The 22,703-nt window shown below is 34.3% G+C and overlaps 4 protein-coding genes and 1 non-coding gene across 7 annotated transcripts in view; 3 read left to right on the top strand and 2 right to left on the bottom strand.

The window, feature by feature from the left end:
• Positions 1 to 22,703, top strand: part of LOC147949055 (uncharacterized) — an 82,355-nt gene that overhangs the window by 7,304 nt on the left and 52,348 nt on the right. The window lies entirely within an intron of this gene.
• LOC104729026 (uncharacterized) lies at positions 8,852 to 10,039 on the top strand. The gene is made up of 2 exons (XM_010447931.2): positions 8,852 to 9,525; positions 9,622 to 10,039. Exons 1-2 carry the CDS (start codon positions 8,899 to 8,901, stop codon positions 9,685 to 9,687), a joined length of 693 nt encoding a protein of 230 aa, XP_010446233.2. The 5' UTR covers positions 8,852 to 8,898; the 3' UTR covers positions 9,688 to 10,039.
• Positions 9,711 to 12,073, bottom strand: LOC104729037 (uncharacterized). 3 transcript variants are annotated; one of them, XM_010447943.3, is made up of 7 exons: positions 11,769 to 12,073; positions 11,551 to 11,664; positions 11,183 to 11,323; positions 11,002 to 11,067; positions 10,619 to 10,786; positions 10,240 to 10,521; positions 9,711 to 10,122 (listed from the first exon to the last, which is right to left on the bottom strand). In XM_010447943.3, the coding sequence occupies exons 1-7, from the start codon at positions 11,976 to 11,978 to the stop codon at positions 10,006 to 10,008; spliced, it is 1,098 nt and encodes a 365-aa protein (XP_010446245.2). In that variant the 5' UTR covers positions 11,979 to 12,073; the 3' UTR covers positions 9,711 to 10,005. The 3 variants fall into 3 exon arrangements, with proteins under 3 accessions (XP_010446245.2, XP_010446241.2, XP_010446250.2); XM_010447939.3 differs by having other exon boundaries at positions 11,739 to 12,025; XM_010447948.3 differs by having other exon boundaries at positions 11,907 to 12,025.
• On the top strand, positions 20,973 to 21,771 carry LOC147949066 (uncharacterized). Its single transcript, XM_087477798.1, has one exon. The coding sequence runs from the start codon at positions 21,008 to 21,010 to the stop codon at positions 21,632 to 21,634; it is 627 nt and encodes a 208-aa protein (XP_087333924.1). The 5' UTR covers positions 20,973 to 21,007; the 3' UTR covers positions 21,635 to 21,771.
• Positions 22,181 to 22,300, bottom strand: LOC147949065 (U5 spliceosomal RNA). The gene has a single exon (XR_015586507.1). It is a non-coding gene; the product is annotated as a U5 spliceosomal RNA (small nuclear RNA).

Genomic DNA, 22,703 nt, shown 5'->3' with positions numbered 1-22,703 from the left:
CAAGATCTAGTAATTTCTTAGAAATACAACTAGTTTTCCTTTAGAGTTGGTATGATATATATCTCTACACATTCAATTTTTGTTTAAAAAAAAATAAATTTGGATAAAACATTATGCAATAAAATCATATGCTAAATATGAAGGCTTGAAAAAAACTCATATTTTGTAAGTTTTATATTGTTAATGATTCTAGATAAGTATAGTTAACGTTGTGGTCTATCGATATATTCTGTGGAAAATAAATTTGTAATATTGTGTTTAAAAATCTTTGAAAACAACGTGATATAAGACTAAAATCTTCCAAAAATACATTTTGGCATATCCATAATTTTATTTGTTACCATTAATATATCAATTATCAATTTGGAATATCCCTAATATTTAGGTGTAATCATTAATATTAATATATGGATTAATCAAAAACATATTTATAACCTATTTGTAACCATTTGTAACTATTTATTAAATGTAATAATTAATATTAATATATAGATTAATCTATAACCTATTTGTAACCATTAATTAAAAATATAAAGTCTACAAAAATATGTTGTGTACTTCCCTTTTATTAAAAAGGGGATATAAGAAAAATACTAATGGGGGTGTATTGAAACAATGATTTTGGAGGATTTGATGGGATTTAGTAAATTTGGAATTTCTGTAGATTTTAGGGAAGTTGATATGATTTATAGGAAAATTCTTTCAAATCCCACCTAAAACCATGAGATTTGGATTTCTGTATTTTTAACTAAACAAATCCTCTCAAATCCTCCAGAATCCCTAAAACTTATTAAAATCCAAATCCACAAACTGTTTTGAATAACAGTGGATTTTAAAGTAGATTTTTAAATCATCAGTTCAATAACAGTGGATTTCAGGAGAGTTTTTAAAATCCATGATTGAATAACATAGGATTTGTAACTTTTACACAAATCACTTAAAATATCAAGTTGAATACACCCCCCTAAGTGGAACATATCTCGTGCTTTAGCAAAAATTTGGATGTAATGATAATCAATACTATGCTTATTCAGTTTTCAAGTCATTATGGCTCATTCAAATACTTTGTAATGATTCACCTTAAACCCAATATATTATTATTTGTGGAAAAATAGTTATTTATTGTTACTTATGTATAGATTTCCTTTTTATGATAGGTTTAGAACTTTTAATAACACATATGTTTAATTTCTTTACGGTGATAGGTAAATATTTCTTTTTTGCTTTTGGATAAGTTTTTTTTGTTTGGTAAATATTTTTTAATTTTTCTCTTTTCTAAGGATTAACTTAGAATGATTGATTTTAAAGATCGTTAATTTGACACATATCACAATCATGTTAAGCAGTAATCTGGGCACATGTAAAAAATTTAGATATACAATTAACGTGTGTCACGATCTTGTTAATGGGTAACTTTGACATCAAGCTTTATATAATAAGTGAATATTTGTTGACAAAAAAACTAAATTCTACACATAAACACATGAGTATTGTTTTATCGCTACAATTTCTATTTTATTTTTATTTTAAAAAAACCTACAATTTGAAAATTATGTAAGTTTAACAAAATTTGAAGAGCTCAAAGTGCTCAACCAACGTATAAGCGTAATAAGTAGGGATAACAAGTGTAAAAATGGAATCTTGAAAATAATAGAAATGTGCAACTATGTTTGTTGTTTAATCGGAATCTCCTAAAACCCTAAAATACTAATTTATAGGCGGTACATCAACGCCAAGCATCCACACACACTCACTCACTCACTTCTACTTCTGGAATCTAATTCTAAAGAGCTCATTTTTTTCCGATGGCTTTAACCAACACCAAAATCCTTTGTCTGTAATAGTGTAGCTCGTGCTTTAGCAAAAATTTGGATGTAATGATAATCAATACTATGCTTATTCAGTTTTCAAGCCATTATGGCTCCTTCAAATACTTTGTAATGATTCACCATAAACCCAATATATTATTATTTGTTGAAAAAAATAGTTATTTATTGTTACTTATGTATAGATTTCCTTTTTATGATAGGTTTAGAACTTTTAATAACACATATGTTTAATTTCTTTACGGTGATAGGTAATTTTTTTTTTTTTTGCTTTTGGATTAGTTTTTTTTGTTTGGTAAATATTTTTTAAATTTTTGTTTTCTAGGGATTAACTTAGAATGATTGATTTTAAAGATCGTTAATTTGACACATATCACAATCATGTTAGCAGTAATCATGGCACATGTAAAAAATTTAGATATACAATTAACGCGTGTCACGATCTTGTTAATGAGTAACTTTGATATCAAGCTTTATATAATAAGTGAATATTTTGACAAAAAACTAAATTCTACACATAAACACATGAGTATTGTTTTATTGCTACAATTTCTATTTTATTTTTATTTTAAAAAACCTACAATTTGAAAATTATGTAAGTTTAACCAAATTTGAAGAGATCAAAGTGCCCAACCAACGTATAAGCGTAATAAGTAGGGATAACAAGGGTAAAAATGGATTCTTGAAAATTATAGAAATGTGCAACTTTGTTTGTTGTTTAATCGGAATCTCCTAAAACCCTAAAATACTAATTTATCGGCGGTACATCAACGCCAAGCATCCACACACACTCACTCACTCGATTCTAATTCTGGAATCTAATTCTAAAGAGCTCATTTTTTTCTGATGGCTTTAACCAACACCAAAATCCCTTGTCTGTAATAGTGTAGCTCGTGCTTTAGCAAAAATTTGGATGTAATGATAATCAATACTATGCTTATTCAGTTTTCAAGCCATTATGGCTCCTTCAAATACTTTGTAATGATTCACCTTAAACCCAATATATTATTATTTGTGGAAAAAATTGTAACACCCGCAAACCATTTTTGGTAATTTGGTGAGGGTGTCGATCGACACTGATTGTTTTCTGGTTCGACCAGTTCGATTTAATTATCGTTTTTTGCTTGGTTTGGTTTGAGGAGAACCATTAAACCGTGATATTTAAGTGGGAGAACGACCTAGGTCGTGTTTTGTGGTTGTCTAGCCGCTGAAAACAAAGAGAAATATGAGAAATCATTGTTCTTGAGTTTTTAGGAGTTTTTGTGAGATTTCAGGGCTTTGTGGGTGAGATCTTGCTGTGGGAGTGAGGATTTAAGGCTAGGAACGTGTGGGAGGCTTGCTGGGAGTGTGGATTCGTCCAATGTTGGTCAGAAACTTCCTGCAAAGAGGTGAGTGCATGACCATGGCTAATCTAAGCCTTTGATTTCCTTGTTCTAGCTTGTTTGTTATTGTTTTGTGTGTTTTTCTTGCTGGGATTGGTTGCTACAGGTTCCTATGGACGTATTTGGCTTGGGTTATGAGTATTGGGCGATTTGGAGGAGATTGGTAGCGAGATTTGACTCTCGGCTTCGAGCGGTTCGCGATTGCAGAGGGAGTGTCGATCGACACCACTTGGTGTCGGTCGACACCAGCAAATTGGGCATCTATCGACACTGTGGGGTAGTGTCGGTCGACACCAAGGCCAGTGTTGGTCGAGACTTGGCTGGTGTCGGTCGACACCTCCCTTCCAGCGAGACGATGTTCGATTTCCTGTTTTGTTTGTTGCTTGTTTGGAACATTGGAATCATTGTTGCTTGTGTGTATAGCCCAGTAGATGGGAGGATTGCCTCACTGAGTGTTTATCAAATACTCATGCATCTCAATATGTGTTTGTGGTGCAGGTAAAGGGAAAGTGTGATCCTGGAATCAAGGCAATGAAGAGGAGGATGTTCAAGGGACTCGATTGGATGTTGTTTGGCATTGCTAGGTTGCTAGAGTTGAGTCATTAGAAACATTGCTAGGTTGCTGGTTTCATGTTTCTTGTTGTTTGGTATTTGGATATTACTTATGCTATGATATTGGGTTGTTATTGGATTATTATTGGATTATTATTGGATTATTATTGGATTATTATTGGATATTAGTTTTGTTATTCCGCTGTTGATTGTGAATGTGGTTAGGTGGCTAGTGGCTATGGGACCACTAGTTATAATTTATTTATATTTATATTATTTATTATTTATTAAAAAAAGGTCCGTCCTTTCAAAAATAATTATTTATTGTTATTTATGTATAGATTTCCTTTTAATGATAGGTTTAGAACTTTTAATAACACATATGTTTAATTTCTTTACGGTGATAGGTAAATTTTTCTTTTTTGCTTTTGGATTAGTTTTTTTGTTTGGTAAATATTTTTTAAATTTTTCTTTTCTAGGGATTAACTTAGAATGATTGATTTTAAATAACGTTAATTTGACACATATCACAATCAGGTTAAGCAGTAATCTGGGCACATGTAAAAAATTTAGATATACAATTAACGTGTGTCACGATCTTGTTAATGAGTAACATTGAGATCAAGCTTTATATAATAAATAAAAATTTGTTGACAAAAAAAAACTAAATTCTACACATAAACACATGAGTATTGTTTTATTGCTATAATTTTTATTTTATTTTTATTTTAAAAAACCTACAATTTGGAAATTATGTAAGTTTAACAAAATTTGAAGAGCTCAAAGTGCTCAACCAACGTATAAGCGTAATAAGTAGGGATAACAAGGGTAAAAATGGAATCTTGAAAATAATAGAAATGTGCAACTGTATTTGTTGTTTAATTGGAATCTCCTAAAACCCAAAAATACTAATTTATCGGCGGTACATCAACGCCAAGCATCCACACACTCACTCACTCACTTCTAATTCTGGAATCTAATTCTAATGAGCTCATTTTTTTTTTCCGATTTCTTTAACCAACACCAAAATCCCTTGTCTGTAATAGTGTAGCTCGTGCTTTAGCAAAAATTTGGATGTAATGATAATCAATACTATGCTTATTCAGTTTTCAAGCCATTATGGCTCCTTCAAATACTTTGTAATGATTCACCTTAAACCCAATATATTATTATTTGTGGAAAAAATAGTTATTTATTGTTACTTATGTATAGATTTCCTTTTTATGATAGGTTTAGCACTTTCAATAACACATATGTTTAATAATATATGTAATAGTGTAGCTCGTGCTTTAGCAAAAATTTGGATGTAATGATAATCAATACTATGCTTATTCACTTTTCAAGCCATTATGGCTCCTTGAAATACTTTGTAATGATTCACCTTAAATCCAATATATTATTATTTGTGGAAAAAAATAGTTATTTATTGTTACTTATGTATAGATTTCCTTTTTTATGATAGGTTTAAAACTTTAAATAACACATATGTTTAATTTCTTTACGGTGATAGGTAAATTTTTCTTTTTTGCTTTTGGATTAGTTTTTTTTTGTTTGGTAAATATTTTTTTAATTTTTCTTTTCTAGGGATTAACTTAAAATGATTGATTTTAAAGATCGTTAATTTGACAAATATCACAATCATGTTAAGCAGTAATCTGGACACATGTAAAAAAATTAGATATACAATTAACGCTTATTACGATCTTGTTAATGAGTAACTTTGACATCAAACTTTATATAATAAGTGAATATTTGTTGACAAAAAAAACTAAATTCTACACATAAACACATGAGTATTGTTTCATTGCTACAATTTTTATTTGATTTATTGTAACATCCGCGAACCAAAATCCTGGTTTGGGAGTTGCATCGGTCGATGCAGATGGTGCATCGGTCGATGGAGGTTCAAGTTTCTGCGTTTTGACTTAAGTTAAACGCTGTGTTTTGGACAAAGGGAGAAGGAATCCCTTAAGTCGTGTTTTTGTCTCATTCGACGTTTCTTGGCCGTTTTCGAGAAATAGAAAGAGAGAAAGAGTTTTGTGAGTGTTCTTGGTGATTTCTGGAGATTTGTGGCGTTGCTTGGTGAGATCTGAGGTTTAGAACTTTGAAGGAGCTTGCTAAGAGTGTTTTATTCCTTGTTTGAGGTTCAGATTCGTCTTGGCAAAGGTAAGTGCAGGACCATGGCTTATCTAAGCTAGAGAACTCTTTAATCTTCTTGTTGTGTGATGTTAGACTTGTTAGATTGTTGCTTTGGACGTTAGGAAGCTTTCTTGTGGCTTGGGATCGAGTTTTGTGGTTGTAGGAACGAAGATCCGGCGAGAAGCTTCTGGGAAAACACGATGCTCGGTATTGCGTCGGTCGACGCATATCTTGCATCGGTCGATGCAAGTGCGAGGACGGCGCGTAAAACTCTAGGGTTTTCGTGTTATGTCGAGCATGCGTCGGTTGATGCAGAATAGGTGTCGGTCGATGCAGCTTCTGTGTCGGTCGATGCATCCCCATTTAGTATCGGTCGATGCATGTTGGTGTCGGTCGATGCAGAATCCTGGTTTGTTCTTTGTTGTTTGTTGATTGTTGTATGATGGTTAGAGATACTCTATTGCTTGTGTGTATAGCCCAGTAGATGGGAGGATTGCCTTACTGAGTGTTTATAAAATACTCATGCATTGCAATATGTGTTTGTGGTGCAGGTAAAGGCAAAGTGTGATCGTGGAATCAAGGCAATGAAGAGGAGGATGTTCTAGGAACTCGATTGAATGTTGGCTGGTGTTGAGAATCGCAGACCCCGATTCACCTCTGTAGTGAACCGCAGACCGCAACTCTGCCCCTACTCCTCTTCTACTTCACAGATCAGTTTGCATAACATAAACATAACACAGAGATTTAACGAGTTCCCCTCATGCAGAGGGTACATCTCGTGTGGGAACCTTCTCCCACAAACATCCACTATCAATCAACCAAGGTTTACACATAGTATTACATATACAAACTTAGAGAGCAACTACAAAGAAACCTGAAGAAGAAAACATAGAGTATCTAGCTTTTCTTCTTCCCCTCTCTCTGTCTCTGGTTCATTTATACTCAAAGAGTTACTTCTGCTTACAAGCATCTCAAATCCTGGGATGGCTCATCAGACCAGCACGATTAAAGAGGTAAGCTTTTCAGACCAGCACGCTCTCCTCAAACAGAGACCTTGCAGATACACCTTACAAGCATCTCAAATCCTGGGATGCATTCACGAACTGGCTGGACATGGGATGCATTCACGAACTGGCTGGACATGCCCAATGCGACGTCTACCCAGACACTACGCCGCTTAGCAGCTCAAGCCACCATCTACGGAATCTGGATCGAGAGGAACAATCGCCTGTATAACAATCTCGCAACACCGTCTCACATTCTAATCAAGCAGATTGACAGGCAAATTCGTGATGCCATTCTTGCAAAAACACACCGCAAAAATTTCATGACGCTGCTTGAAGATTGGCTAAGATTCACTTAACGCTCCCTGGAGCAAAGTTTTTTCAGGAGTAGATAACCGTTTGTCTTTTAATTTTTTTTGTGGCAACGGCTATCTTTTGTTCAAAAAGCTATTGTAAACATTACAATTGAGTTTCTTAAATGAAAATTCACAGATTTACAAAAAAAAAAATGAATGTGTATGTCAAAGACTCAAAGTAAGCAAAAAACTTATAGATTAGTTAATGGCATATTATACTATTAGATAAAACTTTATAGACGTTGAGAAAACGAAAACGATAAGGTTTACACAGCCCAACATGATCATTGATCAGTTTGCATTGCAATTAAAAAAAAATATCATTCACTTCATTCTTGTTTATTATTATACTAGATGAGGACCCGCCCGACGTGCGGGTTTAAAATTTTATAAATTAAATTAAATTTAACAAAAATATATTAAAATTTGTTGTACGTATTTATAAATTTTATTTTTGTTATAATACACTGATTTATATCTATTTACAATTTTTTTATGTATGTTACTGTTAAAAGTGTATTTTTTTACATCGAAATATACTTTATGTTACAAATATATTCCTTATCACCACCTAGAAAATGTCTATATGAACACATTAAGCCAACTATTTTACTTTCACTTCTGCATAGTTTTTTAATTACTAAAATTATTGGCTCAAAAACATTTTGAATAAAAAACATATTACATAATATACTAATCAATGATGTATCATCACAATAATGTATGACCACCATGGAGAAACCTCGGCTCCATCCTCATCCCTTATGGAAAGAACCTGAGAGAACCTTGGCTCTACCTTCCTCCCTTGGGGAGATAATCTTGCGTCTAACCTCCTCTACCTTTTTCCCTTAGAGAGATAACCTTGTGTCCAACCTTCTCCACTATAGAGAGAACCTCAGCTCTGTCCTCCTCCTGTGTGGAGAGAACATGTTCACGTTTTTTTGCTATCTTAAAATGGCTTGCTCCAACAACCTATGAAAGTTAAAACCTTTTTCTAACGTCACAAAATCTTATGATAGTAACTAATGTTAATTTTTCCAATGTATTCATGGAAGTGTCTTTGACACACCATGATGTAGCCTCTGTCTCTGTAATGCCTCAACCGCCACCTTGCTTAGTGAGCCCATATCTACTCCCAGTCCATGGGTCCGCCTTCCTAAGTGGGCCCGACATCTATTTCCAGCCCGTGGACCCACTAATATTCGATAATCGCTTTGTTACGTATGAGAGGCTTTAAAAACTTTTTTTTAGACCCTAAAAATCAACAAATAATTTTTTCCTATGTTTTGTAACAATCACTTACAGAAATGTCACCCATCATGAAGTTCTCTTATGACCCTTGACTAAAAAAATAAGGGTATTTTGGTGATATATGTGACCAAATCAATTCTTTTAAACATTTCCGCAAACTAGGGTGTCACAATCTTTGAGCTCCTATGGATCTATCAACAACGATTTATGTTTTTCTAATCTATCTATCTATGTTTGTTGTAAGCTTGTGTTTGATTAGCCTATTTTATCTATCAATTAGGTTGATGAGCTTCTACTCGTTATCTCCCTCTAGGATTGAATGAATAATAGTAACAATTATGTTTTGGAGAATCTGAAAAGATTTCGAGGAGTGACCCAAAAGAGTGGAATGACAAGAAAAGAGGTGTCTTCTGTTTTAGAAGGAGAACATCTACAAATTGAATCTGAAAAAGTTGAGGAGTCACAAGATCATGGTCTCATGGAGCAGAAGTTTTGTGATTCTGCGGTAAGTCAAGATCTTGAGACTTCAGAAAAGATATTACATGTTGTTAATGTTAAGGAATTGGGAACAGCATTGGCTAATTCCGCCTCTCAACAAGATCAGCAGCCTGGTGATACTGCCAAGGTTAAAGCTAGTTCTACTATTAGCTCATGTTCAACTAAACGGAAGTTGAGTAGACCGTCATTGGGGAAAGAAAGTTTAAATCTTTCTAACAGGAAAGAAGCCGCTGGTTGCCAAGATGCTGAAACAGAGAGCATCAATGGCAGTACCATCGACAAGAATTGTCCAGAAAGTTCTCTAGCTCTGGCACCAGAGAATGGAGGTGAAAACATAGAACCAACAAAAGTTAGCTCTACTCTTAACGCCCAGTCGTCTTCTCAAGCCGGCAAAGAGACATTAGATGAAACAAAGGAAGAGTCTCAGTCTGAGCAGAAAAAAATTGATGAAACAAAAGATGAGTCACAGTACGAGAAGAAAACGATGACTGTGATGAGGGGTGGAGAAATGGTTCAGGTAAAGTTCCCACAATTCTTGAAATATTTATTTCTTTGTAGTTTCCAGGCAAGTCTATATGAGTCCTAACTTTGTTCTTTTGAATTTTTTGTTCAGGTGAGTTACAAGGTCTACATTCCTAAGAAGACCTCTTCTTTGGGTAGAAGAAAACTCAACAGGTGAAGCAACATAATGAAGATAGTTGATGTCGACAAAAATTTTTGTTTCTGTAGAACTTAAATACAATGGTTGTTTGAACAATAATTACAACCAGAGTTGGTGACAACACAAACTTTAAATCATAATAGATTTGAATTTTTGAATACATCAATGAAGAGTACATTAAGTTTCATTTCATGTGTAGTTGTAGGCTTGTAGCCTCTTAGTCAACTACTAAGACAGATCTGTTCTTTATGTATCATTAGGCACTTCTGTTCTTCTTGCCTTTGCTTCGCTAGTGCTTTATGTTATTGCCTCTTTTCTGATGTAACACTGAAAAAGTTAACAGTTATCAATAAACTCCCCTTTTTTGGTACCGCTCATGCATACCCAATCACCTATTGTGGCTATAGAAATGTTCTCCAAGAAGGGAGAGTACCGTTCTTTTACATTTGGAAGCTGCAAAAAGAGCATTGAATTAGTCAGTTTACGGTCTTATTTTCAGTTCCCATGACTAGCAGGTAGCTTTATTATGACTCTTATAATGAGAGATGATAGAGAGAAGTCTTAATGTACCTGTTCAGATAGGATTCCAGAAATGCCAATGGTTGCCCCAGGTTTTGCAAATGAAATTATATGATCTGCTAGTTCCATAACAGGGTTTAAGAGTATGTTTGCAATGACCACATCAAACTGTTCTTTTTGCAATGGTGTTTCTCTTCCAGAAGAGCTATTCTCACTTGGTGTAAGGTGCAGTTCCAGTTTCTCCAAAGGAATGTTGTTCAGAGCTGCATTATGACTAGCAGATTTTATTGCCAGGGGATCAATATCAACGCCAACAGATGATGCAGCACCAAACTGCAAATTTTGAAGTGAGCGATACACAAAAGGGATACAGGGAAGATTTGAAACGAGAAGATTATTTTGACTAAGAAAAGGCGTGAGACTTTTTTACCTTGAGGGCTGCAATCGCAAGTATTCCAGAACCGGTACCATAGTCGAGGAATGCTTCTCCGCCTTTGATCAAACTTTGCAGAAGCAATAGACAAAGCTTAGTAGTAGGATGTTCTCCAGTCCCAAACGCAAATCCAGGGTTCAGAATTATGTTTACCGCTTCAGGGACCTTGCAAAGGATAGTGAAAGAGTACTTTAAACCTCACATAACTTCATATAAGCTGACACTGAAAGAAGGAGGTTCAAATTCTGCAAACTCGTTAGATAAAGATCGCTCTTTGTTATGTCAACTAAGGCTAAAGAATAACGAGAAACCAACTGGGTGCCACAGATTTATCAGTAGGATGAAAATGTTAAAAAGAGTATTGAATGATTAATAAATACAGGAGGAGATGTCCACTCAGGTACAATCCAAAGCCTATCTGCGATTTCAACAGGCTGAAACAAATCCTGCAAAATATGATCCAAAAGATATTAGCTTCAAGTGGTGATACTGCAGAGTTTACTTAAACGAAAGCAATTACTCAGATGCTCCCTCCTTCATGTTATTAAACTCAAAACTCACCTGGTTTTTGGTAATCCAGTCTTGTTCATCTCCCATTTCAACTTTGAATTTGGGTATCTCTTTCAAGCCTATGGAATTTGCAGCTTGTGAAATGCACATTTTCACTTCTTCGTGCACTGGAAATATTGATTCTATACAAATCTGCAATAAACCCCCCCAAAGATTAAGACCAAAGAGCACAACCATGATTGATGAGAGACTACAAGAATATAAACATATCAAGTTTTAAGATGCTTCCAGTTCCAGGTACTGAGCAAAATCGTTCCTTTTTATGCCTCTGTTTGTTTAATCACACAAAAGATTGGTGCTTTCTGGAAATGGAGCTGAAGAAAGAAGAATATAAAAGCATTAGAGATTTTTTGTCACACCTCTTTGGAAGCAAGAGAAGACCCAGAAGCCGCATCTTCGTTGTCTTCTTCAATGTCTTCATCTACAGCTACAGAGCTTGCTCCAAAACACAAGAGCGCATCCGAGAATGGATCCTAACAAAAACCCAACAAGAAGAGAGTCAAATATCTCAATCTCGACTTCCTAGGAGGCGTATGAGAGAACATACGAGGACATGTTTTGGACAATTGATACGAACTGAGAGGTAAGGTGCAGCGAAAGACTCATCAGTAAAACACGAAGATGAGGAAGAAGAAGAAGAAGAAGTAGAGAGAGAGGCAGATATTGAAAAGGAGGACTGAGGAGTAGAAGAAGTGAAGAAGATGAGAGGTCTGACACTGTCTCTGAGGATATGGTGGCGGGAGAGATTCTTGCACGGAAAGTGTTTGATAAAATTTCTAGCTAACATTTTTTTTTCCCCGAATTGTCCAAGTTTACACTTTAAAAGCTCTCTCAAAAAACAAAAGAAGAAATATTTGCTCTAAAGAAAAAATCTTTAAATAATATTCAATAACAACTAAGTAAAATAGTAGTTATAGTTTTTGGATTTTGGTTTATGGTTTTTAGTTTTTGTGTTAATTTTTTTTTCCAAAAATAAAAATGAAAACAAAAAAATCAAGTCACGTTAAAAAGTAAAAACTAATGAAACGGAGATCTTAATTTTTCTTTGAAAATTGACAAAAACCATCAAAATCTAAGATTTTCTATTTTTTAGAAATCATTTTTCTCATAATGTTGATTGGCTATAAGATTTTTGGAAAATATAAAACTAAAAACAACTTCAAAGAACGTGTTCGTTTCTTAGTCGCTAGTTTAGCGACAGCGACAAGAAAAATAGAAGGTCAAGATGTTTCTGTTCTCAACCGTAACAGTAAAAGCATGGAAAATAGAGTCGCTGCGACAGAAAAACAGGAGTTCTACGGTCGCTGAAAAATTTAGCGTCTGTTTAATCAACAGTGTTCACCGGTGCGTCAGTTTTAGGTGAGTTGCTGGAATTGTTGTTTCCCGTCGTAACAGTGTATTTTTCTTGTCGCCATCGCTGGTCGCGCGACTGGGAAAAGAACAGGCCCAAAATCTACAACTATTCAAGATCTTAATACATATATTATTAGTTGAGAACCCGTCCGATGTGCGGGTTCTAAAATTTTGTAAATTAAATTATATTTAACAAAAATATATTAAAATTTGTTGTACATTATTTATAATTTTTTTTTGCTATAAGACACTGATTTATGTCAATTTACAAATTTTTGATATATGTTACCATTAAAAGTGTATTTTTTTCACCTAGGAATACTGTATGTTACAAAAATATTCTTTACCACCACCTAAGAAAATATCTATAAAAAATATTAAGCCAACTATTATATGTCTATTTATTTTCACTTTTGCATAGTTTCTTTAATCACTAAAATTGTTGGTTCAAGAAACTTCTCGAATAAAAAATATATTACATAGTAATAGTATACTAATCAATGATGTATCATTACAATAGTGTATGACCAACCATGGAGGGAACCTCAGCTCCGCTCTCCTCTTTTATGGAGAGAACCTTGCGTCCAACCTCCTCCACCATGAAGAGAACCTTGGCTCTGCCTTCCTCCCTTGGGGAGATAACCTTGCATGCATCCAACCTTCTCCACCATAGAGAGAACATTGGCTCTGCCCTCCTCATGTGTGGAGAGAACATGTTCACGTCTTTAAACTATCTCAAAGTGGCATGCTCCAGCAACCAATGAAACTAAAACCCTTTTCCAACGTCACAAAATCTTTTGATAGTAACTAATGTTAAATTTTCCAATGTATTCGTAGAAGTGGCTTTGACACATCATGATGTAGCCTCTGTCTCCGAGCTCCTATGGATCTATCAAAAATGGTTTATGTTTTTCCAATCTATCTATTTATGTTTGTTGTAAGCTTGTGTTTGATTAGCCTATTTTATCCAACCATTAGGTTGATAAGATTCTACTTTTATCTCCCTTTGAGATTGAATGAATGATACAATTATGTTTGCATAAAAAAAAGGTCTATGACCAACCAATCAAGGTTGAGAAATTAGAAGAAATTTAATTTGACATAATTAAAGAAATAATAGAAAATTATAAGCACAGTAATATATAAATCTCAAATCAAAGATGAAAATATAAATTAAAAAAAAAATCTAAAATTACTACAATAAAATCTAAAATACAGTATTAGAAAAAGAAGACGCATATATTAATCTTACATTTTTTTTTGGTCAACATATTAATCTTACCTAATTCAAACTGAAAAAGGAGAAAGTAGGAGAAAGTTTTGATTTAAAAAATAAGGAAAATTTACATTCCTATTAAAACTTTTTTACCAATAGAACAAAGATTAAAACAGTGTTTTTGAATAAATTATTTTGTTAGACGAAAAATATGAGACGATATATGTTTATATAGAACTGAATATTTACATTTTTTAGAATTAATAGTTAACTGTACATTTTCTTTAATCCCTTTTTTATTTTTTTTTGTTGAATTAATAACTTAAAATTGAAAATAAGCAAATAATGTTATAATTTCAAATTTTATGAAATATATAATCTCCTTATAATTATTTTTTTAAAAACTGTTTAATTTTTGTAACTTTTTTATAATTATCTTTTTTACATTATTAATATTATTTAAACAATTTTTTTGTTTTTTTCATAATCTCAAATCTCTCCTATTAAATATTAACTTTTACACATGTTAAAATCTCAAACTAATAATTTGACACGTGTCAAAATATTGTTAATGACTAATAATTAATGAGGCATTTGATAGTTTTTTAATGATCTCAACACCAATAATAACTTCATGAAACCTTACACATAAATAAATGATTTAAATTTAATTCTGAAAACCATGAAAATCTTTATATAAAAAGATGTTTTAAATCAAATTGGATAAGCTTTAAAATATTTTGAATGAACAAAGACAAATATTGAATGGTTATCCTAAATCTTGGTTGCATTAGATGTATATTTACAACACTAAAAATTTAGCTCGTTAATAGTGTTAATGTTGCTTTCTTTTGCTTGTGGACGTAGCCAACATAACGTTTGTGAACTTCTTTGCGCAATTCTATACGTCTTTCTTGTACCCGTAACTCATAAGGCCGTAACAATAGTAATAATAATGGAAACATGAATCTTATCATATAAAAAGCTTGAATTACAAAAACTGTTAAATCTAACACAACAACGACAACGCTAACACAATTACACAAACCACTAAACTATAAGTTTTCGTTAGCGCGCGATAATTGTTTAGTTAGTTCAAATTAAGACTGTATAATGATCTCTATAAAGGCCAAAAATCCATAAGTGTGAATGTGTTTTAGTTAGAAAACTGTATTTCGTAGTTGATGAATCTCCTCATCTTCACGTGCTATCTCGACGCGACACAATGGACAATTATCGCCAAACTTAATCCATTTCATTATACACGTATTGTGAAATTCGTGACCACAAAGTAAAGTAGCAACTTTTCGTCCGTCTTTAAACTCCATTAAACAAATCGTGCACATGTCATCATTATCACTAGACAAGGTCTTTTGTTTTCTCTTATTTCTTGTGCACTGGTTAGAAATTATGCTGGTCTTTCGTTTGCTCTTCTTGTATATCCTCCTGCTCAAGGCCCCGACTCTTAATTTTCTTTCGTGTCTAAACTCGATATTCCTCCTCTCGTCATCTTCTTCGAGGGAGGCTTGAATCACCTCTTCGAGTTGAGAGTCATCGATGACTGATTCGTCGACTAGACAATCATCTAGGAATTCGACTTGATCGTAGTCATCGATGAATGATTCGTCGACTTGAGGGTCATTGATGAATGATTTGTCGAGTTGAGGGTCATCGACGAATGATTCGTCGACTTGAGGGTCATCAAGGACTGGTTCGACTTGAGATTCATCGAGGAGTACTGGTCCTTCAGTACTCGAAGGAGCCGCATGAAGCGTCAACGTCAACGTCAACCTAATTAACAAAGCATATTGTGGGCGGTAATCAAACGATGAAGTTACTTTGCATGCAAGTAGGGTGAGTTCTTGTATTAAATGGAGAGCGTCTCGTGCATCAACTCCTAAATCTTTTAAGAAGTAATAGAGTTTTTCTTTGTGAGGAGAATCTTCGACTTCAGTGAATTCATTGGTAGGTAATGAAATTGAGATGTTCGAATCTTGGTCATCTGGTCTGACAAATTTTGTATTCACTGCGATTGTACCAACATGTTCGGGTCCAGGATTCTTTTCGATTTGGTACTTGCATTCTGGAATAGCTTCCATGATTATGTTTAGGCAGATCAAGAGCACAGAGATTTTGTAATGCGTAAAATTTCAATGGGGACATTCTTATATTTATATGAATCGTCTATTGAATTGAGGCGGTGGAATAATTCTCGTATAACTATAATATGGAAGTTTTATAATACAATTTTTCTTTTTTATAATTGGTTTCCAATTTATTATTTGATTTACAGTATTGTTTTTTCCAATTAAGGATTTTTCTTCTATTCTTTTTTTTTTTGTTTCCGGATTATCCTTTTTGTTTTTAATTTAGAGGAATATTTTATAATCCAACAAAAATAGTGAATAATAATAAATTATGGAAGATATACTTAAATATCACTACTTACTCATATCTTGTTTTAGAAAATATATATATTTTTTTCGTGATATATATATTATCATCATAAATATTTTGATCTAACCCGACACCAACATAATGATCTAGTCGATCATATCTCTAAATGCAAAACATGCGATTGTCCTAAACAATTTCTCGAAACGTAGGCACGTAACTATTAGAGAGTATACTTGTATATAGTAGAGAATATACTTGTGAATAATAGGTTGGTTAAGGATTCTGGAATATCCGGTTTATTAGTCTAATTTAGATTGATTAGGTTGGTTAATACCGGTTAAGATCAATTGTACAGAATAAATATCTTGTAACAAACTCTTTGGATCATTAATGAGAATCTGAATAAATATCTTTGTAACAAACTCCAATGCTTATTATGACATGCTCGTATCTTCATTATCTAAAGAACCAGCTGTGTCTCCTAGAGCTTGGGTAATTGATTCAGGGGCTACTCACCATGTTACACACAATAGAAGCCTTTATGTAGAATTTAAACCCTTAGATAAAACTTTTGTTACTCTTCCTAATGGTTATACTGTTAGAATAGTGGGTATAGGTTTTATTCAATTAACTGATAATATCATTCTGCATAATGTGCTTTATATTCCTGAATTCAAATTTAATTTGATCAGTGTTAGTGTTTTGACTAAAACTTTGAACACTAAAGTGAGTTTCACATCTGATGAATGCTTTATTCAGGATCTTACACGGGAGTTGATGATTGGAAAAGGGATTGAGATTGGGAATTTATATGTTTTGCATTTCAATGAGTCTACTCATACTGTTTCTTTAAAAGGTACTGTCTCACCGTCTGTTATAGTTCCTGTTTGTTCTAGTGTTGTTGTTGATCCTCTTATATGGCATAGACGTCTTGGACATCCTGCTCAGTCTAAGATAGATTTACTTTCTGATGTATTGAGTCTGAAAAATGTGAAAGGAAATAAAGAGAAATCAGTTTGTCATGTTTGTCATTTGTCTAAACAAAAGCATTTACCCTTTCAACTTAGACAAAACTTGTGTAATGCTCCATTTGAATTGGTACATATAGACACTTGGGGTCCTTTTTCGGTTGAAACTAAAGATGGTTATAAATACTTTCTCACTATTGTAGATGATTACAGTAGAGCCACTTGGATTTATTTGATGAAACTGAAATCTGATGTCTTGCATATTTTTCCCACGTTTATTAATATGGTTGAGACTCAATACAAAACAAAACTTAAATCTGTACGTTCTGATAATGCTCATGAATTGAAATTCAATGCATTATTTTCTGAAAAAGGCATCATATCATATCATTCTTATCCAGAAACTCCAGAGCAAAACTCTGTGGTGGAAAGGAAGCATCAGCATATTTTAAATGTTGCTAGGGCTCTTTTATTTCAGTCAAATGTTCCATTAGAATTTTGGGGTGATTGTGTCTTAACAGCTGTTTTCTTGATCAATAGATTACCCACTCCAGTCTTAGGCAATAAGTCTCCTTTTGAGAAGTTAACTAGTAAAGCACCAGAGTATCATTCTTTAAAAAGTTTTGGGTGTTTGTGTTATAGTTCTACATCTCCTAAGCTTAGACATAAGTTTGAACCTAGAGCTAAAGCCTGTGTTTTTCTAGGATATCCTAGTGGTTATAAAGGGTACAAGCTATTAGATTTGGAGACACATGTTGTTTCAATTTCAAGACATGTCATATTTCATGAGGATATTTTCCCTCTTGTCTCATCCACTATCACGGATGTTTCAAGAACTTTCTTTCCTCTATTACATTCTCCTGCTTTCCCCGATGTTTTGCCTCTGAAGCGAACATCTTCTGATGCACACCAACACCAAGCTGTGACATCTTCTGAGATAGTGATTCCTTCTGAATCTCTATCTCGTCGCCAAAGAAAACCCCCAAAACACATGTAGGACTTTCATTGCTATAATTTTACTAGTACTATCCCATATCCTATCTCCAAATATATTTCTTATTCATACTTATCTGAGCCTTTTCGTGCCTACATTAATACCATCACTAACGACATTGTTCCCCAAAGATATTCAGAGGCTAAGGATTATGATGTGTGGTGTGATGCAATGAAGGAGGAGATTGGTGCGATGAAACGGACTAATACTTGGAGTTCGAGCAGTTTGCCACCTAACAAAAAGGCTATTGGTTGTAAATGGGTTTTTACGATCAAGTATTTTGCAGATGGAAGCATAGAACGGTTTAAAGCTAGACTGGTTGCAAAAGGTTATACACAAGAAGAGGGTTTGGATTATGAAGAGACCTTCTCACCTGTTGCTAAGTTAGCTTCTGTTCGTTTGATGTTCATGATGGCAGCTAAGATGAATTGGTCTGTTAGTCAGATAGACATTTCTAATGCTTTCTTAAATGGAGATTTGGATGAGGAGATATACATGAAAGTTCCTCCAGGTTATGCAGATTTAACAGGAGAGGTCATGCCACCTAATGGAGTTTTGCGGTTACATAAATCAATTTACGGTCTGAAGCAAGCTTCTAGGCAGTGGTTTCTCAAGCTATCTGCTACATTGTGCAGAATGGGATTCACAAAATCGGTAGGAGAACATACTCTGTTCATCAAGTATGATTCTGGTGTTATCATAGGAGTGTTAGTTTATGTAGATGACATCCTCATTGTAAGCAACAGTGATGATGCAGTGAGTGATTTCAAGGAAGAATTGAAGTCATTCTTCAAACTGCGTGACTTAGGACCTGCAAAATACTTTCTTGGTATTGAGATTGCAAGGTCAGCTGAAGGTATCACTCTTTGTCAACGAAAGTATATTTTGGAGTTGTTATCCACAACAGGTTTTCTTGGATGCAAACCTAGCTCCACTCCAATGAACCCAGATGTGAAGTTGAACAAAGAAACTGGTGTTTTGTTGCCAGACTCTACTCGGTACAGGAAGTTGGTGGGAAAGCTCATGTATTTGCAGATAACGAGACCTGACATAGCATTTGCAGTTAATAAACTTTGTCAGTATTCTCATGCTCCTCGTGATACTCACATGAGGGCTGTTCATCAAGTTTTGCAGTATTTGAAAGGCACGGTTGGACAAGGCATGTTTTATGCAGCTAATGCAACGTTTGATCTGCGAGGGTTTTCTGATGCAGACTGGGGAACATGCACTGATGATCGAAGGTCTGTCACGGGATACTGTATGTTCGTTGGTGATTCTTTGGTCTCCTGGAAATCAAAGAAGCAGGACACAGTTTCTCAAAGCTCTGCAGAATCTGAGTTTAGAGCGATGGCATTAGCAACAAAGGAACTCATTTGGCTATCTCGTCTTTTGGTTGATTTGAGGGTTCCGTTTAAACCACCTACTTATCTCTACTGTGATAATACTGTAGCCTTACACATCGCCAATAATTCAGTTTTCCATGAGAGAACAAAACATGTGGATTTGGACTGCTACAAGATCAGAGAGGAGATTGACTCTGGTTTTCTCAAGACAATGTATGTCAACACAGGGTGTCAGTTGGCTGATGTTCTCACTAAGCCATTGCATCCAGCTCAATTCATGGAAATAATCTCCAAGATGGGTGTTTACAACATCTTTGCACCTCCATGTTGAGGGGGGCTATTAGAGAGTATACTTGTATATAGTAGAGAATATATTTGTGAATAATAGGTTGGTTAAGGATTCTGGAATATCCGGTTTATTAGTCTAATTTAGATTGATTAGGTTGGTTAATACCGGTTAAGATCAATTGTACAGAATAAATATCTTCTAACAAACTCTTTGGATCATTAATGAGAATCTGAGTTTATTCATCGTTTCTCTCTCAAATATGATTCTCCTGATAGTAACTCATATTTTACTTGCGATTTTTAGTTATGTCTTCTCACAATTATTTTCACGAAAATCAAAGATATACAAATTAGCGATGAAGACGAAAGTAGTAGATATAAACAAACATATAGGATTCGTTCGATGATGATGATGATGTGTAAGCCGGTGACAGAGTTCATCAATTAGAATATGATGCTGGTGACGAAATTATGATTTTACTGTTAATCATAAATTCATAACTTAATCACAATCCAACTCCGTAATTATCTTTTAAAACTTATATATAATAGATTTTCATTTTTATTTTATAATTTAGAAGTTCAGGTCTAAGTTGCCCATTGGCTACACCTAGTTTTGTGACATCACCGTTCCAAAGGAATATAGAGCACAATCTATTATTCATTATCTCATGGAATTATTAGCCTTGAAATTTCCCATTATCTTCTAGTCTGAAGCTTCTCTTGTTTTCTTTTGAGCAACACAATAATTTTTTGTATGCCATGAGACAAGTTCACACTGCAGATTAAACCAAACAGTTATGGAAGTATCAAAGTTAAGGGCACCAAAAACGCCAAATATGAATACATCCTTTATGGTCAATCTATATAACAGTTATGGAAGTATCAAAGTTAAGGGCACCAAAAACGCCAAATATGAATACATCCTTTATGGTCAATCTATATAAACATTAATTCAAACGTCTTATTTATCTGATTGGTAAAGCTAAAACCTCCCGGCCCCAACTTAAGTTACTATGGTCGTAAAGTGTATAACACTTCATTGTAACAACAGACGACTTATAAAGTGTAACACTTCATTGTTTTAATTGAAAGGTTGTAACAACATACGACTTACAAAGTGTAACTCTCCCTAAACTTATTAATATTCAATAATGTTATGCTATAAGTACTGCCTTTCTTCTGATACCACAAAGCCATCTCAAAACAACCTGATCTTCTCTATATAGCAAAAGGAAAAAAAAAATTGTCACCATAATGGAAGGTACGAATCAAGCTTCTTTCTCCATGATTCTAGTTGTGGCTCTGTGTGCCACTACTTTATTGAGGTCGGGGCTAGCCGAGGTGCTCGTGACACCTCGATTTCCTACCATTCCTGGTTCTCCAATTGATCTCACAAAATGTTGGTCATCGCTCTTCAACATTCAAGGTTGCAATATCGAAATCTTAAAATCTGCTTTAACCGGTAAGTTTGAATACGTTGGACCAACATGTTGCAAGGCGTTTACGGAAGTCGATGCAAAGTGTTGGCCAAAAATGTTTCCATTGAATCCATTATTCCCTCCTTTTCTCAAGGATGTTTGCTCTCGCATCAACGCAACTGCGCCAACACACAAGACACCACAATTTCCTGCCATCCCTCGTTCTTCCATCGATCTCACAAAATGTTTGTCATCACTTGTCAACGTTGAGGGTTGCGTAATTGAAATCTACAAATCAGTTTTCACTAGAAAGTTTGGTAATGTTGGACCATTGTGTTGCAAGGCGTTTTCGGATGTGGATGCCAAATGCTGGCCACAAATGTTTCCGCTAAATCCGTTCTTCCCTCCTCTTCTCAAAAATGAATGCTCTCGCATCGAAGCAGCTGCTCCTACGCACAAGTGAAGTACCTCTCGGGACCATTATTCACACTGTTGTAATCAGGCATTAGACCTTTTATAAGCTTATACAAGAATTTACCGTATTCCAAATGTTGGTTTGTTCTTGGTTTTTAAATCTACAATGATATAGAAATTCAAGTTTTTCGACCTAATCTCTAAACTTCCAAGGTATTTAAAACTCTACATCAAAAGGTATTTGTTCAAAACGCAGTAATGTTTTAAGCCATCACATATGCTTTGTTACGCTGGACAAATTAATTAGTAGGCTCGATCCATCTTACGTACGAGGTTTTCTTCTTACCCAAGAAAACGAAATGTCGTCTTCATTGAATCCATGATTAACTTCCTAAGTATTTGTAAGGCTTGTTTTTATGTTTTTTCTACGTTGGCAAAACTATTCCCGACCATTAGTAAAATAATATAGGATTTAAGATTGCAATTTTAAAACTAAAGAACTGATTGAGGTTTATTTGTTAATCTGCTCAGATGAGAACCTAAACTCTAAAGCTGCGAGTTGTTAACAAACCATTTAAACTAAAGAATTGATAGAGGGTTTATTTATAAACAAACCCTTTCCAAAAATAGGCGTATGCCGCTTAAATGCAGAGAAGACACGGTATTCTTTAGTAAAAGGCGAAAGAATAGTTCGCTTTGCCTTCACTGCACGGCTCCGTGAATCTCAGTAGCCAGCTCTTGCTTCTTTATTTATACTCCAGTTCACTTACTGTTCCTGACTCTTGTAACCGATGTGGGATGTCACAGTTCAGTTAAGAAAAGACTTCTTAGGCTTATTTAGCAGATATGGGCCATAACTTGTTTTTTTGTAAGCCCATCATAATTTTATTGCTCAATATTATTGATCTGTTACGTAAGAGAAAGCAACTAAACCAGAGTTTCGATTGATCTAAATCTTAAACCGAATGGTTATCTGGTTCAACTGCCGATTTATAAATTTTCGACTCGGTGCTAATCGTTTCCCATGTGTCATCTGCATTACTAGGGTCGTCCCTTCTCAGAATTCGAGGTTGCGAAACTGAAATCTTCAAATCTGCTTTTACTGGCAAGTTTGAAAA

The sequence above is a fragment of the Camelina sativa genome, chromosome 2 (assembly GCF_030686135.1).
Source record: "Camelina sativa cultivar CO46 ecotype springtype chromosome 2, ASM3068613v1".
NCBI lineage: Eukaryota > Viridiplantae > Streptophyta > Magnoliopsida > Brassicales > Brassicaceae > Camelina > Camelina sativa.
The sequence above is the reverse complement of the archived record's forward strand: the minus strand, read 5'-3'. Positions and strand labels throughout refer to the sequence as shown.